Here is a 17620-nt window from a genome sequence, read left to right on the forward strand (position 1 = left end):
CAGCCTAGTGCCTAACTCAATACATCACTCTCTTCATTAGATTTACCTTCCTGTATCAGCCCAGTGCCTAGCTCGCTACATCACTCTTTTCTCGCTTCCTTAGATTTACCTTCCTGTATCAGCCCATTGCCTAGCTCACTATATTTCTCTCTTCCTTAGATTTGCCTTGCTGTATCAGCCCAGTGCCTAGCTCACTATATTGCTCCCTTCCTTAGATTTACCTTCCTGTATCAACACAGTGTCTAGCTCGCTACATCACTCTCATCTCTCTTCCTTAGATTTACCTTCCTGTATTGGGCTAGTCCTTAGCTCGCTGCATCGCTCTTTTCTCGCTTCCTTAGATTTACCTTCCTGTATCAGCCCAGTGCCTAGCTCACTATATTTCTCTCTTCCGTAGATTTGCCTTGCTCTATCAGCCCAGTGTCTAGCTCACTACATCACTCTCATCTCTCTTCCTTAAAATTACCTTCCTTAATCAGCCTAGTGCCCAGCTCACTGCATCCCTCTCTTGTCTCTTCTGTAGAATTACCTTCCTGTATCAGCCCAGTGCCTAGCTCGCTACATCACTCTCTTCTCTCTTCCTTTGATTTATCTTCCTATAGTGGCCTAGTGCTAGCTCGCTACATTGCTCTCTTATCTCTTCCTTAGATTTACCTTCCTGAATCAGCCCAGTGCCTAACTCAATACATCACTCTCTTCATTAGATTTACCTTCCTGTATCAGCCCAGTGCCTAGCTCGCTACATCACTCTTTTCTCGCTTCCTTAGATTTACCTTCCTGTATCAGCCCATTGCCCAGCTCACTATATTTCTCTCTTCCTTAGATTTGCCTTGCTGTATCAGCCCAGTGCCTAGCTCACTATATTGCTCCCTTCCTTAGATTTACCTTCCTGTATCAACACAGTGTCTAGCTCGCTACATCACTCTCATCTCTCTTCCTTAGATTTACCTTCCTGTATTGGGCTAGTCCTTAGCTCGCTGCATCGCTCTTTTCTCGCTTCCTTAGATTTACCTTGCTGTATCAGCCCAGTGCCTAGCTCACTATATTTCTCTCTTCCTTAGATCTACCTTCCAGTATCAGCCCAGTGTCTAGCTCACTATATTGCTCTCTATTTCCTTTGTTTCCCTCCTTTACACTACCGCCATACATCCTTCTGCCTCTGTTATCTCTGTCTATACCTCTCACCTTATATGTATTCTTCCTCCTCGCTTCCTTCCACTGACGCTGCCCCTCTGTTCCTAACTCTCTCTGGTTCTCATTCACACACACGTGTCCCTTCTTTCCTCTCTCTCCCCACGTCCTGATTTTCCTCTTCCCCCTTAGATTTGGCTTGCTTTCTAGAAGTCCACTGTGTTTAATTCACTTCACAGATGTGATCCGCGTTTCCCTTGTTGTAATTCAACAATCATGTGTGCCAATCTGTGACAAAACGAACATAAAAAGCAGCAGGGAATGGAGATTCCAGAGTCAGGGAATGTAGCCTCGCAAACATGTTTGTCCCTCTCAAATTGACATCTCCAGTCGGTTTCAGGCTGGATTCCTGTGTATCACGACCTCTAAAATATTGAGCTACAGCACAGCCATGGGGAGACCTTGGTTGGAAGCCGTTCACATGCAACGATGCATTTTAAAAGGAATGGGCTTCCCAAAGGGATGGTTTAATCTAAATGGGTATATTCCTGAATAAAGTCAAGTATAGGTGAATAACTTAGAATAAATGAAGGTATTGGTGACATAAAGGAAATATGCTGAAAATAATGCAGAGAATACCTGTCAGATTCTGTCCATCCATGGCAATTGTATTCTTCCCGCCTAGTACCCACTTAATACAGCATACAGCCCCCCCCACCACCCCCCCGGAGTGGCAGCATCTCACCAACAATCAGTGACAATGCAAACAGTTTTGGTTTTTGTGTAGGCCTGGGAAAGGCATTTGCCAAGCACTGCCGTGCTGGTATTAACTGGCCATTGAAGTTACCAGCTTCAAAATGGTGTGGGTACCTGGGCACATAACTTATGCACAAGCCAGAACTGTTGGCTTTGCCAGTGCTTGGTTTTAATAGGACGTCATTGAAGGACAACCATAGTGCTTATAAATCAAGTGGTTGAAGGCGGAGCTGGCTGATATTTTTATCGCACTAGTAGCACGTTTACAGCTACAACTGAGACATTTGCTCTCACAAGACTGCTTTGAAAAAACACTGACAGGCACTTTGTGCACACAGTTTGATGGTACGGCTAGACAAAGCTTGCTCAAAGAGATCCCACGACGGATATGTTTTGGGCAGGGAGGTGGAGAATGTGTGTGGAAACGGACACAGGGATTAGCATGGCCATGGGCAGTCAATGGTTGGGTAAATAACTAAACACCACCTTCTAGCGTGTGCCCCTCGTCATATGCCATTTCTCCCAACCTGTACTCTAATGTAATACGTACAGGTGGCGTTTCAGCGCCATATAATGTCAAACATGAAAAAGGCAACTTAACAAGGCATTTTTCAAACACGTACTCCTCGTGCATCCCCATGCAGAATAGTGACATCGAATTTTTATAGGTTGCAGAATTAATTGCTCCAAACGGAGTTCAACTTTGATGTATCAAAAGCTGGGCAGTAAATAGTGTCATCTCTGTGGGACCCTGTTTTTAATTTTAGATGGTTAGGATGGAGCTCTAATTAGCAAATCATAGCTCTCATTCCAGAATGATCACCTCATTGGTGGAAACCCCTGTTGTAGAGGGATTATGCAGTGCAATCTCTAAATGCCCGGGCATGCTGTAATAGGAATTGCATGGCCCCTTTTGCAGCCCAGGGGTTTAATTTCTGCATGGAGGTCAATTTGGGAGATTGCTGAAAAAGTGAAAGCAAAAAGGGAACTGTGGTCTTCCCCCAGGAAGGACGTCCCTGTGCCGCCATCCCTGGGGTTGTATGAAGCTTCTAGAAACCATTAACACCCTGGTGGTTTTGCTGCTGCACTAAAATACTGCCCAGATTCGACATATTGTGTGGAATTAGACCATCCGCATGGTGGGCATGTGCTCACCTGGGCTTTTTGAAATTTGTCCTTAAATGGAATGATGCTTGACCAACCTCAGGAAAATGTGTCAGGCTAATACACACATGTTCCTATGCTCACACCATGACAAACGCACAGACCTGTGTACTATGGGAGGAAACAGCCTACAGGCACAGTCTGCCCTGTCATATTTAAATGGAATGTGACTGTCGGGAATGCACAATGGCATCTCCAGAAAGGGAGAGGGACAACCTTCCCCATGCCATGACCAGCCTGATTCACTAACAAAGACTCCATGGACACAGCCTGCTTTTTTGTTAGGCCTGGCAGCTGGTGGTAGCGATTAACATACCAATAGAGGGTACTTCAAGTAGGCCCACATGGGGCCTGGCTGCAGAAGTTAACAAAGGAGATAGGAAACCCAACAACCTTTCATATGTAGCTGTGTCAACCTGAAGCCAGCTCCCGCCCTCAGTATCAATGACAGTGAGCTGTCATGTCTGGGACTGTTGTTTACAGTAGGGTACCCCACTAGGGGGACCACATTCATAAGGTACGAGAATGTGGTTTGCAGGAGCCAGAGATTCTGTCTTGCCCAGGCTTCAAGGGAGACCTGCCACTTTAACAGGGACCACACAGGGAGAACCATTAACCAGAGAGAATCATTGAAAACAACAGACAGGAAGATGGGTGGGACTTAGTGTCACAAGGGAGTGAGCCCAGATCATTTTCTGCTGAAAGAAGGATTCTGCTATTTTAGTTCTGGGGCACAGCTTGTTCTTGGGTTCACCACTTTACCTTTCCTGTTGCAAAGCACTCTGGTTATGACCTCACACACACAGGAGAATGTTGGTAGTGACCCCTGGATGGGTTCATTAAGGTAGGCTTGATCTACACCAATCACAGTGGTCCACTTGGCTTTAAAAGAGGGCCAAGACCCTCTTTTGGCAGATCATCTGAAGACTTCATGTGAAGTAACAAAGAAGAACTCAACCTTGGGCCCTGGCTGAAGGTGCAGTCTGCCTTACATTTTCCACCAGTGACAGAAGGCCAGTATATCCAAAGAGGGAAGTGATATCCCTCCCCAAAACTTCATACAGGGAACATAGGGACAAACAGACCTCAGAGGACCCTCCAGCCACTCCAGAACTGGTACCCAGTCAGAACACAGAGTGCCCTGCTAGGCTCCGCAGAAAGCCTCCTGGATAGGAAGTGCCAGAAGGTCTCTGAACCTACAACCAAGGACAAGGCAGCTGCCTGCAATACAATCCTCAGCTTTGGGCTGTCTGCCTTAAAGGACAACCAACATTGCTTGCCAAACCTGATACCGCAGCGACTCCTGTCTCAAACTCTGTCACAAAAGCCTGCAAAGCGCCATGAAGCCAACTCAACCCTGTCGAGCAACAAGAACATCTAGAACACAAGGTACCCTGTGGTTTTGTACCCCTGGTCCTTTCAGAAGGCCTGTACTGACATCTGTAAGAACCATTGCTGCCTTTGTGCTAAAGCCAAGAAACATTAACAAACTGTGGTGGTTATTAACCATACCGACTGCGCTCCTGTCAGTATACAGAGTGCATCCCTTTTCCTTCTTTGAAATTGTCTGTCCTCTGCATTCCTTTACAGGGTGGGTTGTATTTCATAGGGTTGTTAGACTGTCTGTTGTGATTAATAAAGTAGATATTTTTAATACAACATTGACTAGACACTCCTTTTATCATTGGGTAATAATTGTATTTTCGCTGTGTTGTAACTAACCAACAATCCACAACCTTTCAGAGATAAGCCTGCCATTCTGTCCACGTTAGCAAAATTATGATATTCACCCCTGGACCACTGGTAACCTAGAAGTTGATTCATCACACATATTTAAGAAAGTGTAAATATTGGGGGATCCTCCATCTTCTGCCAGATTAGTAATTGCTTGGGCTGGGAGGATAGCTCAGGGGCAACATGCTCGCCTTGGAAGCAAAATGACGAGGAGCAATGCAGGTTTGATCCCTGGGTCTGCGCTTAGAAACCTCTGGGTATTAAGCACGTTAATTCAAACTTACAGCAGTGGTCAAGTCAGTGGCTGTGCCTATCCTGTCCCCACGGCAATGTGTTCTTATGCGGAGCTGAAGGATGGGCTCCACCATGGCCAGCTCAGGAATGAGGCATGGGTTGCATGGAATGGCAACTGGGTAGAGGCTGCCTGATCGGATCATCGTTCCTATGCAACCAAGAAACATGCTGCCTTAGTGCCTGCACATGTAGGAAATACTGAATATGCAGTCAAGGTTCTCTGGGAGTGACCCCAGAACCCTTCTCAGGTGTGGTCAATGGTTTAACATCTAAGTATCAGGAATGCACCATAGCACCCCCAGTGTGCATCACGCGAGAGAGAACTGTAAGCCAGGACAATCAGCAGTACAAGAAGACGTAGCACAAGTGTAGAGGCCATGAGGGACGGTGAAAGTGGAGAGTGTGATGGGTGAGGAAAAAAGATCCTGTTGAACCCGGGATGGTCTGTCAGGGAGGGAGGAGGTCAACCAGTCCAGTTCCAGGTCCGTGATGCCAAGGGTATCACAGAGCCATTTATATGGGTGGCATGATTGACCGTATCAAAGGCAGAGGAAAGGTCAAGAAGGATAAGAACAGAAGGAGAGTTGTAATCGAGGTTTGAGAGCAAGTCTTCGCAGATGTTCAGGAGTGCAGTTTCCATGCCTCTAGCTCCTCTGAAGCCAGACTGGTGGTTGTGGAGACAACCAACAGATTCAGTGTGGTGGATAATCTGGCAGATGACCAGCTTCTTCAAGTGTTTGCCCAGGAAAGGGTAATGGGGCTAGGGCAGTAGTTAGCTGGACAGGAGGAGTCGGCAGAAGGCTTTTTGAGGACAGGGTGCACAAGGAAGTGCTTGAGAGATAGCGGGAAGCAGCCAGTGGCAAAGGAATCATTGCGGAAATCCCCAAGGCTGTTGCAAGGGAGGCAATGTTGTCCTTGATAGTTCTGCTGGAGCAGTGGAGCACCTGTTAGAGAAGACTTGTCTACAGACCTCATCAGTGCTATGGGTGAGAAAGTAGGAGGGAAGAAGAGAGGGGGCCAAGGGAAGCATGAGAGTGGGTGAGGGAGAAGGGAGGGGTGTAGAGGAGATTGAGGACAGGATGTCCTGAGTTTTGGTTATGAAGTGAGAGGCCAGTGCAGTGCAGAGGGTCAGGAATGGCAGAGGAGAAGTGGAGAATGCAGTAGGATTAGCAAGTTCCTTGCCAATTTTGAACAGTTCAGCAGTGTTGTTAGGGGCCCCAGAGATGCATACTTGGATGTAGGTCTTCTTCGTTGAGCGGATGGAGAGTCTGTATTGCCTTTGGGGCTGGTGGCAGGCCAGTCTGCCAGGGGATGTGCTCGAAGTCTGCCACTTCCGCCCAGCAGTTCTCCACTTGTGTTTCAGAGAGGCTAGATCAGAAACATATCAGGTGTTGCGCTTGCAGCCAGGCTTCATGCAGATCCTCATGACAGGGACATGGATGTCCAGAGTGTTGGAGATGGAGAGGTGAAGGTGATCAAGTTCTGTGTCAGTCTGAGAGTCAGTGCCTTGAGTGGGAGGAGGAATGAAAGTGGTGGCAAAAGCAGCAACTGACACTCGCTTCATCGGTCGAATGACGGAGAAGTCAATTGGCAATGCGGGCAGAGACTTAGCCGGGGGCCCAAGAGATCCAGTTGAGAGAACAGGAGAGCATGATCAGGCCAGGAGAGAGGTGTAGTGAGAGAGCTGGAGATGTATTTATTTATTGTTCTCTTGTTAGGTGCTTATACAGGAAGCAAATACTGTTTCAAAGCACCCACAGTGCATCAGGGAGGGGATTAGGGAAGTTAGTCAATGAAACTACAATGTTAAATAATGAAATACCCCAATAGACAATGGGGAGGGGAAGACAAATCTACTATGCCTTGTGAGTGTTCAGAATGTGCAAGTGCAGAGGGGAGAGAGGTATGGGAAAGGTACTGTGCTGCTCATGGAGAACAGCAGGTGAAGTGCTATGAAGAAAGAAAGATATGTGCAACCTCCAGTGGTGGAGGATGAGCCAAGGCAAGTGCAGAGGCAGGACAGCAGCAGGGAAGATAAGATGTGGGAGGTCAGGGCCCCGAGGATGCATAAGAGCCATGCACACCAATAAAGCTACTGTGCGATTAGCAGGGGAGAGAAGAAGGGAAGGAAGAGGTTAAGAGGAAGGTCTTGAGGCTTTTCTGGAACATAAGGAGGTCATGTTCAAGACGAAGTGGGAGGTGGGTGGCTGTTCGAAAGAAGGGAGCCAGCTGAGGAAAGAGATCAACCCCCTGCTCGCTTTTCACACAAGGAGTTGGTGCCAGAGGAACTTAGGTGTATAGAGGGAGAATATTTAGTTGGAAAGAGTTGCAGATAGAGTCGTCCCTGGCCCCAGACAGTTTGGGATGATGCAGAGGGATTTTAATTTAATCCGTGCTGTGATCGGGAGCCAGTGAAGACTTTGTAGGGTAGGAGAGATGCGGTCCCTGGGCTTGATGCCAAGGATACCTCTTGCTTCCCTATTCTGGATTAGCTGGAGGGGTCGCAGAGTGGATGAAGGTAGATTAAGGAGGAGGCTATTGAAATAGTCGAGCCTAGAGAGAACCAGAGCCCGGGTAACATTGAGTCTCTAGGGGAAGGTGAGGAAAGGTAGAATTCCATTCAGAAGCAAAAGCTGAAAGTGGGACTACTAGGCAATGTCCAGGCTATGAGGGAGGAAGACGAGAAATGAGTCGAAGATGACTCCAACGCTTCTGGCTTCCATAGAGGGAGCAGGGGGAGAGTCCATGGAAGAAGGCCAGGGAGAAGGGAAGAAGTTGGGTGCTGGGGTCGCAATAGGGGGATCTCTGTTTTGCTTTCATTGAGGCTGAGATCATTAGAAGTGCACAAGGCCTGCATAACTGAGAGGCAGTCAGGGATGATGGAGGGTGCAAGGGCGTTTGTAGGAAGTTTGACAAAGAGTTGTGTCTCATCAGCATAGCACTGGAAGTTGGGGGAGAAGGAGGAAATGAGGCGTGGCAGCAGAGTAAGGTAGATATTAAACGGCCATGGTGAAAGAATGGAGGACACCATAGGTGGAGAAGGAATTAGGGGAGGAGAAGGAGCCCAGTATGACTTTGAAGAGCGGTCAGTTAGGAAGGAGGTAAGAAGGTAAGCCAGTCCAGTGCCCGCTCCGGGATATCAAGTATGTCATGGAGCCTTTTTATGAGGATGGAGGGGTTTGCTGTGAAAAAATGCAGAAGATACTTCAAGGAGGATTAAGACAGCACGGGAGTTGGAATCAAGGGATGCCAGCAGTTCTCCAAGGGTGTTGAGAAGAGCAGTTTCTATGCCTCTCGATGCTCAGAATCCAGATTGTTGGTTGTGGAGACCGCCAACAAGTTCAGTGTGTGAAGTAAGTTGGAGGAAGGCCAGCTTCTCAAGTAGTTTTCCCAGGAAAGGGGTGATGGAGATAGCATGATAGTTGGCTGGGCAGGTGGGTCTGCTACCGTTATTTTAAGGAAGGGCACACAAGGCAGTGCCTGAGGGAGGATGGAAAAGAACCAGTAGCAAAGGAGGGGTTACAAAGATCAGCGAGAGAAGGGGCAAGAGAGGAAATGTTGTCCTTGTTGGTACTGGATGAGCAAGGGACAACCTGTTTGGAATAGACCTTCATGGAATTGCCAACTCTGGTGACTTCTTCTGTAGAGACAGAGGCGCAGGAGAAAAAGAAGGAAGGAAGAGGGTGAGTGGTTAGGGGAGGCAAGGGGGAGGGAGGGGTTGGAAGAGTATGTGACAACGATGTTCAGCATGTCCAGGGTTTTGGTGGTCAAGTCAGTGGCAAGTGCATTGCAAAGGGTCTGGGAAGGAATAGCATAGATGATATTGCGGACAGGATTGGCAAGTTCCCAGCAGATTTTGAGACGTTCAGTCGTGTTGTTGGATGCACCAGATACTCATATGTGAATGTGGGCCCTTTTCTTGTCACGGATAGAGCGTCTGTAATGCCTTTGGAGCAGGCGACAGGTCAGTTTGTCAGAGGGTGAACCTGAGGTTTGCACTTACGTTTCAGGTCTGCATGTTTGAGGTCATACCAGGAGGAAGGCTTGGAGGCAAGTTTCAGGTGGATCCTCATGACTAGGGCAAGGATGTCAAGGGTGTTGGTAATGGAGATTTAGAGGTTACTGAGAGCAGAGTCAGAGGTAGACTCTGAGTTGGGTGGGCAACGGGGAATGAAGGTGGAAGTCAAGGCAGCAGCTGACACTCGTTTCATCGGACGGATGTTCGTGAACGAGGTTGGCAGGGCTTTTGGAGGAGTTGTCACAAGGCCACATGGATCCAGGTGGGAGGAGAGAAGAGGGTGGCCAGACCAAGAGAGAGGGGTGACCAGAGGAGATGAGAGAGGAAGGTCAGAGTGGATGATGGCGTCCAGCGTGTGTCCTGCAGAGTGGGTTGGACCAGAGGAAAGAATGGAGAGGGATAGGGAAGTGCAGAGGTCAATGAAGCGGGTGGATGCTGGGCACAGAGAGTCTAATTGGATGTTGAAGTCACCCTTGAGTAGCAGGTTGGAGGTGGTTGAGAGTAAGGAGGAACAGAAATCAGCCCACTCAGAGAGAAACAGAGAGGAAGCGCCTGGAAGCCGGTAAAGGGTAGCAATGGTGAGGGTGGAGGAGGGAGAGTTTACCAATTTGCATACTAGGCTCTCAAAGGATGAATAGAGCTGAGTGGGTAAGATGGAAGAGGAAATCCACTCAGGGAAGATTAAGGCAACCCTACCACCAGCTCAGTGAGGTTGAGGCTTGGAGGTGATCTTAAAGCCATCAGGTAAGAGAGAGTCAAAACGAGTGACTAAGCTGGCATTGAACCAAGTCTCAGTGAGTGCGAGTATGTCAAGGTCAGTATCATCAAGAAGAAGGCAGATGTCAGCAGAGTGATTGTTGGCTGAGCGTGTGTTGAGGGTCACCAGGTGGAGATGATCGCTGCCTTTGAAGGTTTTTTGAGGTGGAGTACAGGGGTGTGGTACTTCAGTCAGAGTTGATGGAGAAGGGGGGAAGTAGGAGGCAGGAGAATGAAGGAAGTTGATGAGAGACGGCAGGATCTGGTCAATGAGCAGGAGGTTGGAGTGAGGGCCTTGAACCAGGATGGTGCCTGTGAAGTAGACATTAATGCAGCAGCAAGATGAGAAGACGCCCGCCAAGAGGACTTCCCACTTGGTGCCGCCATTAATGGTAGAGTAAGCGAAAGGGGAGAGAGTAGAGATGAGATAAGAAGTCCATAGGTCTGGAGATGCGACTGAGAAAAGGATGTCAGTGAATTTTTCTCTGGAGGATGCACTGACATAAGTGTCTGCAATTGGGAGGCCAGTATTTGCAGCAAGCATGTCTTTTTAATGATGTTTCCATCCAGATTTTGTGAGAGAAGGTGGATAGGTGATAGTGTAGCAGTTGAGGAAGATTGGAGAGATGGAGAGTGCCATCTCAGAGTGAGAGGAAAGAGGTGAGAGGCAGAGAGATAAAAGATAAAAGGGGGGTGCTTGGATGCTCTCATATGCTGAGATGAGAGCATCCAAGGTGTCCCCAGCTGACTGCATCCGACCGGAGGAAAGAATGGTGAGAGAAAGAGAGTCACAGAGGCTGCAGAAGAGTCCAAAGTCTGCATCAGGGGAGTCAAGGTGAATATTGAAGTCTCTGAGGAAGAGGTGGATGCCAGGAGAGAATCGATGAGGTCAGACCACTCCAAGAGGAAGAGGGAGACCTGACCAAGGGTCCTGTAGAGGGTGGCAGTGAGAGGATTGGAGAGACACCAAGCCTGCAGACGAGGCCTTAGAAGAAAGAGTAGGACTGAAGGGGTGATGGCTGAGTGTTCAGCGCTGTGGGGCTGTCATAGAGAGGTAGGGGGACATGGGAACAGGGAGATGTGGGGCTTTAGCATGCTTTGTCATTGGTAGTTGAGAGAGAGTCAAGGCGATCTGATTAATCGCAACACAACTCGTGTAATGGGAAGTGATGATCTTCTTAACTCAGCACACCCCTGTTGATGTCCACCAAATTATAATTGTGTATCACATGTTTAATCCCTTTTGTGATATCATGTATGTGCTCATGGGCTTTTCAATGGAATGGGAGGAAGGAGGGACCCCTTTTTATCTCATAAATTAAAGGCCTTCCTGTGCCCTACTGGCACTCACCATATGCCCCCTCTTCCTTTTTTGTTTCCCACACCCTTCTCTATTTTATTTATCTCATAACCCCCTTTCACTCTCCAGTTCATGTGATGCATTTCCTTTTCCGAGCACATCTTGCAACATTACTGCGATAATCTTGCGAGGATCCAGTGATATTCCTCTTATAAGCTAAAAATATTCTCCCACAAACAGCCACCCCAGCCCGCCCCAAACTTTCCCACCGCAGATGTGGTCCTCTTTCCCCCACCCCCCCTGTAACCTAACGCAAATGCACGTCTTTTCGTCCTATGCATATAATTTGGAGAACTTCACATGTTTGGCTTCCCTCTGTATTACAGCAGGAGTCATTTTTCATTGAACAAAAAAAGTCTATTTTTCATTTCTGAAAAGTCTCTCTGCCGCAAAGCACCATAGGAGCTATATAATAGTTTTTCGAGAGCAGGGGGCACGCCCTTCTCCGCCAAATATTTTTTTAAACGACTGCACGGATTTACCCCACACAAAGATGCATGGTGGCCAACTAGTTTCTTACTTGGGGCAAATCCATCCAGCGGTTCTGCAGGAATGGGTGTTCAGTCTAAGCACTTTTCCACTAAAGTGAAATGAATGAGAATGAGCTGAAAGCAGCATTTTATTTTTGCCCTAAAATCTTTTCCACCTTCATGCATTTTCCTTACAATTTCCTGTTTAGAGAGACCTGTGACCGTTTCTTTTTGGAAAGTTTCATCCAGATCTGTCCAGCGAGTCAAATGCTATTAGCAATAGAATTTTGGGAAAACTCTTTGTAAGCAGGTTTCTATCTAAACAGGCATTTGTATGTATACATTATATATGCTAGCTAGCTAGATAGCGTGATGGGGAGGTAGACAGAGCAATAGATAGCTAGATAGAGCACAGCACGTGTCTGATTGGTGCTGGAAACTCATATCGCCACCGCTATTTGCCTTTCAGGAGTACAAGCCAGCGTTTCAGGCGCCCGCATCATCTCTGTTTCCCGAGGCTGTATGTTCTGACTGTTTCTCACTCGTGTGTGTTGCTAATAACAGATCGCAGGTGGGCAAACAGTACATAATATCTCCTGTCGGCAACACACTGAACGTCCCTTGAAAACAATTACTGCATGCCTGCCACGGGTGTGCACTGCACACTGAAAGCAAGGCGGGCGGGATGGGGGCTCAGTGTAGCGAGAAACGCCTGGGCGTGAGAAGTTGAGATACATAAAGTTGTACTGGTGTGTGTTTACTGTCACATTTTAATGATTTCGCCTGACTGTACGGCAGCACCATTTCACTCGAGAACGAGTCCTCACTGGGCAGATTATGCAGAGAAAATAAATAACAATTTGCCTGAATTGAAGGGAAAAGGCAACATGGAAGACAAACCAGGCTATACAGCATTTGCGAACAACAACAAAAAAACGTCCTATGTGTCTAGATTTTGTTTCGAAATGAGAGGAAACGTGCATTGATTGTTACTAATGGCATCGCCGCATCTTTCAAGATGTTACAGTCTCGAGGACTGAGAGCGATGCAGGCTGTGTTGCGACTCTCCACACGTGCAGTGGATGGAGTTGCCAGTAAGTGATGCATGCGGCATGCAGGGCTCTCAAGCAGCTGCCAAACTACAGACACCACAGCACAAAATGAGAGGAAGCGCTTGTTTTAAAGCGCGGCTGGCATTGGAACTTATGAGAGTCAGAAAGTCAAGGAAGGAGGGGGCAGAAATCTCGGTGGGCCTCGTGTGAAAGGTATTTGACGGGTTGAGGCAATTAAGATGCGTTATTGATTTGCAATGTTTGCCTTAGGGCCACAACTGAAGAGCGAGTTCCTGCCAGGACCCACTTGTAGCAGTCACGTGCCAGAGCGGCTTCCCAGCCCCCTGCGGCCTGCCACGACTCTTGTATACAGCACAATGCACTTAGTGAATTCATGAATAAGGGATACCACCGCTGCACGGCCTCCTCAAAGGCGATCTACGAGCCAAAGGCCACATGGAAGGCATATGACCGGTCACCATATTTTCTCCTCAGAAGTAAAAGTAGAACATGTCAAAAACACTCATGAAAAACCTCCGAAAATATGTTTCTAGGTATGAAAACTTCTGCTCACATTGCATAACCCTTTCAATGGCATAGTGGAATTGTGCACCTGCGTGCGCCTCAGGGCCAAATGCATTGTTTCAATGCACGTTTGAGCCAGCGAAAATAAAGTGCTCAGCGCAAGTGCCAGTGCAGAATAGCACAGCACCAATGCAAATCTTCTGTAATATGAGATGGGTCTTTGTGATATTACATCCAATAGCAAGTTGAGAGCGCCTTTCAATAAGGTTTCACATGGTAACAATTGGTTAGGAAACAGGCATTCAATCAAAGAGGAGACAGTAGCAGAACACGTAAATGTAGACAGTAGCAGGAAAAGTAAGCATCAGTAGCAGGAAAGGTAAGCATAGACAGTAGCAGGAAAGGTGAGCATCAGAAGCAGGAAAGGTAAACATAGACAGTAGCAGGAAAGGTAAGCATATACAGTAACAGGAAAGGTAAACAGACAGTACCAGAAAAGGTAAGCATCAGTAGCTGGAAAGGTAAGCATAGACAGTAGCAGGAAAGGTAAGCATGGACATTAGCAGGAAAGGTGAGCATCAGTAGCAGGAAAGGTAAGCATAGACAGTAGCAGGAAAGGTAAACATAGACAGCAGCAGGAAAGGTAAGCATATACAGTAGCAGGTAAGGTAAACATAGACAGTAGCAGAAAAGGTAAGCATAGGCAGTAGCAGGAAAGGTAAGCATAGACATAGCAGGAAAGATAAGTATAGACAGTAGCAGGAAAGGTGAGCATAGACAGTAGCAGGAAAGAAAAGCATAGACAGTATCAGGAAAGGTAAACATAGACAGTAGTAGGCAACGTAAGCATAGACAGTAGCAGGAAAGGAAAGCATAGACAGTAGGAGGAAAGGTAAGCATAGACAATAGCAGGAAAGGTGAGCACGGACAGTAGCGGGAAAGGTAAGCATAGACAGTAGAAGGAAAAGTAAACATAGACAGCAGCAGGAAAGGAAAGTCTAGACAGTAGCAGGAAAGGTGAGCATAGACAGTAGCAGGAAAGGTAAACATAGACAGTAGTGGGAAAGGTAAGCATAGACAGTAGCAGGAGAGGTAAACATAGACAGTAGCAGGAAAGGTAAGCATAGACAGTAGCAAGAAAGGAAAGCATAGACAGTAGCAGGAAAGTTGAGCATAAACAGTAGCAGGAAAGGTAAACATAAACAGTCGCAGGAAAGGTAAGCATAGACAGTAGCAGGAAAGGTAAACATAGACAGTAGCAGGAAAGGAAAGCATATACAGTAGCAGGAAAGGTAAGCATAGGCAGTAGCAGGAAAGGTAAGCTTAGGCAATATCAGGAAAGGTAAGCATAGACTGTAGCAGGAAAGGTAAGCATAGACAGTAGCACTGTGTGTCACTCACAGGTAGTGGCTGCCCGTCCACTCTTCAGTCCTGCCTTCTCTTAGCACACCATCCAGAACTTCCAGACTCGATGGCATAACACCTCTGACACCTTCCCAAATCCCAAGGGACCACAGTCGCTGTCAGAAAACCACAGTCAGTTAATCGCTGCCAGATCCAAGCCTCCAAGAAGCATATGCATGCATGCACCAAAAACGTTGAAATGGCTGCGCCACGCGCACCGCCCGGTTCGCTCCGACATTTCACCTCACAAAAGCGAAACCGAGGCGCGGTCAGTGACTGGGCCTCGCGGGAGGACCTCGCACCCGGCCTGCTCTCGCCTACTCTCCCACTGCCGCTGCCGTTAAGCAAACTTTGCTGCCAGTCAAGGCCTCCTCCAGCCAAGCCTATTTGCTGAGCAACACTGGAGCTTTGTGGCTTGCCTCACAGTTGACAGTAAGTTATGAGCCCTTTGTGAGCACAGGGGAAGGAAAACAGAGATTGGAATTTGGCAGGAAAATATAATACAAAATTCTCCTGTCGATGCAACCTGCAATTCGCGAAAACAATCAAGCATTGTTGAAAGAAAGAAAAGCAAGTTTGACAGATGAAATATAGAGGGGCCCCTTTGAGGGGAAACAGTAAACAAAGCGCCATTCAGACCGGTCCATTCTGTCATTTATAAAGATAGTTCCTTCTGTGTGGCGAGGGTTTATAGCAAAGGCCTCCGATTCAGGACACCACGTGTAGAATCTCCCACATTAGAAACCGCCGGCCAGGAGCAGCTAGGAATGCCAAAGAGGAAAGAAAAGGCACCGTTTCTGTTTGCAGGAGAGGGTACAATGGCGGAGTCGGCGCAACGGCGGCTCTGAGAAAGCCGTGAACGACGACCCGCAAGGGTCTGCCATTGTGGGCTATGAAGAGCTAACTTTGTCAAGACAGGAAAGAGGATGACACTGGAGGCCGCTCGAACAGAAATATGAAAGGAAGGGGCCTTCCTCGGCCATTGTCGCGGCCCCGGCTCCCTCCCCCGGGCTGGCCCTCATGAAGTCATCGTTGGCATGCAAATCTCGAACACTTGGGCTGGCACTAGTGCAGTTTAGACATCTGGAATGGCAGCGCACAGTGGAGCACTTTCTCCCAAAGCATCTGCATTTTTTTCTCCCCTCCCAAAATAGTCGCCATGCCAGCTTCAGTCACCCATTCTGGAAAAATGCACAGTTCAGAATCCAAAATGAAAAGCATTCTTGTTTCCGTGGCCTGCCGGGTAATACGATTTCTGCGGGGGCAAATTAAGGAAATTGTATTCCACATAGCGCTGATTAAGAGGGAATATTTTTACTGCCTAGCTGGTAATTGTCGGCAGTTATGACTGACATGTGTTTCAGACATGACTGGGACTCTTAAAACCACATGTTTTTGCAGCCGGCTTGGTAATTGTTACTGCTTTACAGAGTGGGAAGGAACAGATTCCTGTGAAGGCCCAGTTTGAATCCAATGACACATAACCAGCACATCGTTCGGAAAACTTGAACAGTGCGCCGGCTCCTTTTGCTGCGACGCCCACTTAAAGTCACAGCGTGCATTGTACGTTAATTCAAGTGAGCCCCACCTTGTTAAAACTGCCCGACTCCATGCAGAGCGCTAGAGACGTCATTCCAACAGGCCGAACCAAAAAAAAACCCAGTAACTGTCTGCTCCTCAATGACCTCCTTTATAGCAAAGTCCGCATCATCCAGACCACGCCAACCGTTCAAAAGAAGGAAGCCCAGGTGTGCACACAGCTTCAATGCTGCAGATATCCCCAGCAGTAGTTAGTGGTTTCTATAGTGATTGGAGGCAACCTCGCGGGCCTTTCTTGTGTCAACAGTAAGTTACAAGGAAGATTGCGCTTGTTGGCTTTGATTGGAAGTGGTATCTCTCTACAGCTACCAGAAGGTCACGGCATATGTGAAGGGTTCGTGCTCACAAAAATTCTATTAAAGTATGCATGGCTTATGAAAAGGGGGAGCGGCGCTGCAAGTGGGCACGGCACGCTGCTGCAACCGCATCAGACTGTAGCATGCACAAATTTAACGAGCAGGGTGGCTGATGGTTTGGATCATTTGGTGACAAATTCTGCATTGAAAAACCTCTGGCCTTTTAGAGCTATCCTAATTAAGATGTCAAAACATGCATCTATACGTTGTCCGGCGTGATCCTTAAAAACGTAACGAGACGCATGTGATTGGCTGCCGTGGATTCTGACCAGTGTACTTCTTGAGCAATACTCGGTTCCGATGGATGAGGCAGAAGGACCCCCGCCTGGGTCCATTACTGGGACTGCAGTCGTGCTGGGGAAAAAGGAAGAGGCATTCCTTGTTCGCTCTACTTGAAGAATTGGAACACTAGGAAGCCTTATTTTAGATGGCATTTCTAAATTAGGAGAGTAAATACATTGTCTTCGGCAGACTGGGTGATATGTGAAACTGTGTGATATCAAACACAGGATTTTCACTTCTGCTGCCTCAACCCACTGCAAGGAGTGCAAAGCTTCAGCTAAAAGAAGACAACCAGCACTGGTTCTTTCCTCCATTGCTGAGATATTTCCAGATACGGATGCATATCTGTTCTGTGTGTTGACATTCCTCAAGAACATATCTGTCACTGGTGAAGGCTAATGCTGCTATTGGCCTATACGGCGGGGTCCAGGCTCGAACCTGAGTCCATAACTAGAAGGATGGGGGAGTGGATTGTTCCTGCAAGAAATATATTGGGTGCCGTGCTGGGGGTCCAAGACCTGTTCGGCTTGTGATGCTGATTTATTGCCGTTGCATCTAATGCATATCTCTTTAGGTGCAAATGTTATCAGGCACATGATTGAGATGCGCTGTGTTAATCGGATTACTGGGTCTGGCGCTTGGTGCAAGTGACGCGTTCCGAAATGATCAGTTGGTACAGCTGTGCTGAAAGCTATGCATGTGGGACTTGCATGGCGATG

General features: G+C 47.7%; 1 protein-coding gene across 18 annotated transcripts in view; it reads right to left on the reverse strand.

Moving 5' to 3' along the window:
- Window positions 1-17620, reverse strand: part of SOX6 (SRY-box transcription factor 6) — a 1055545-nt gene that overhangs the window by 710158 nt on the left and 327767 nt on the right. For 12 of the 18 annotated variants that reach the window (XM_069623746.1, XM_069623760.1, XM_069623752.1 and 9 more), the window contains one exon: window positions 14662-14780. The exons of the other annotated variants lie outside the window; for them this stretch is intronic. In XM_069623746.1, coding sequence (XP_069479847.1) covers window positions 14662-14738 — 77 coding nt within the window. In that variant the 5' untranslated portion in view covers window positions 14739-14780. The remainder of the gene's footprint in view (window positions 1-14661; window positions 14781-17620) is intronic. 18 annotated transcript variants of the gene reach the window in all.

Source organism: Ambystoma mexicanum, chromosome 11, assembly GCF_040938575.1.
Source record: "Ambystoma mexicanum isolate Mex_15411 chromosome 11, UKY_AmexF1_1, whole genome shotgun sequence".
NCBI lineage: Eukaryota > Metazoa > Chordata > Amphibia > Caudata > Ambystomatidae > Ambystoma > Ambystoma mexicanum.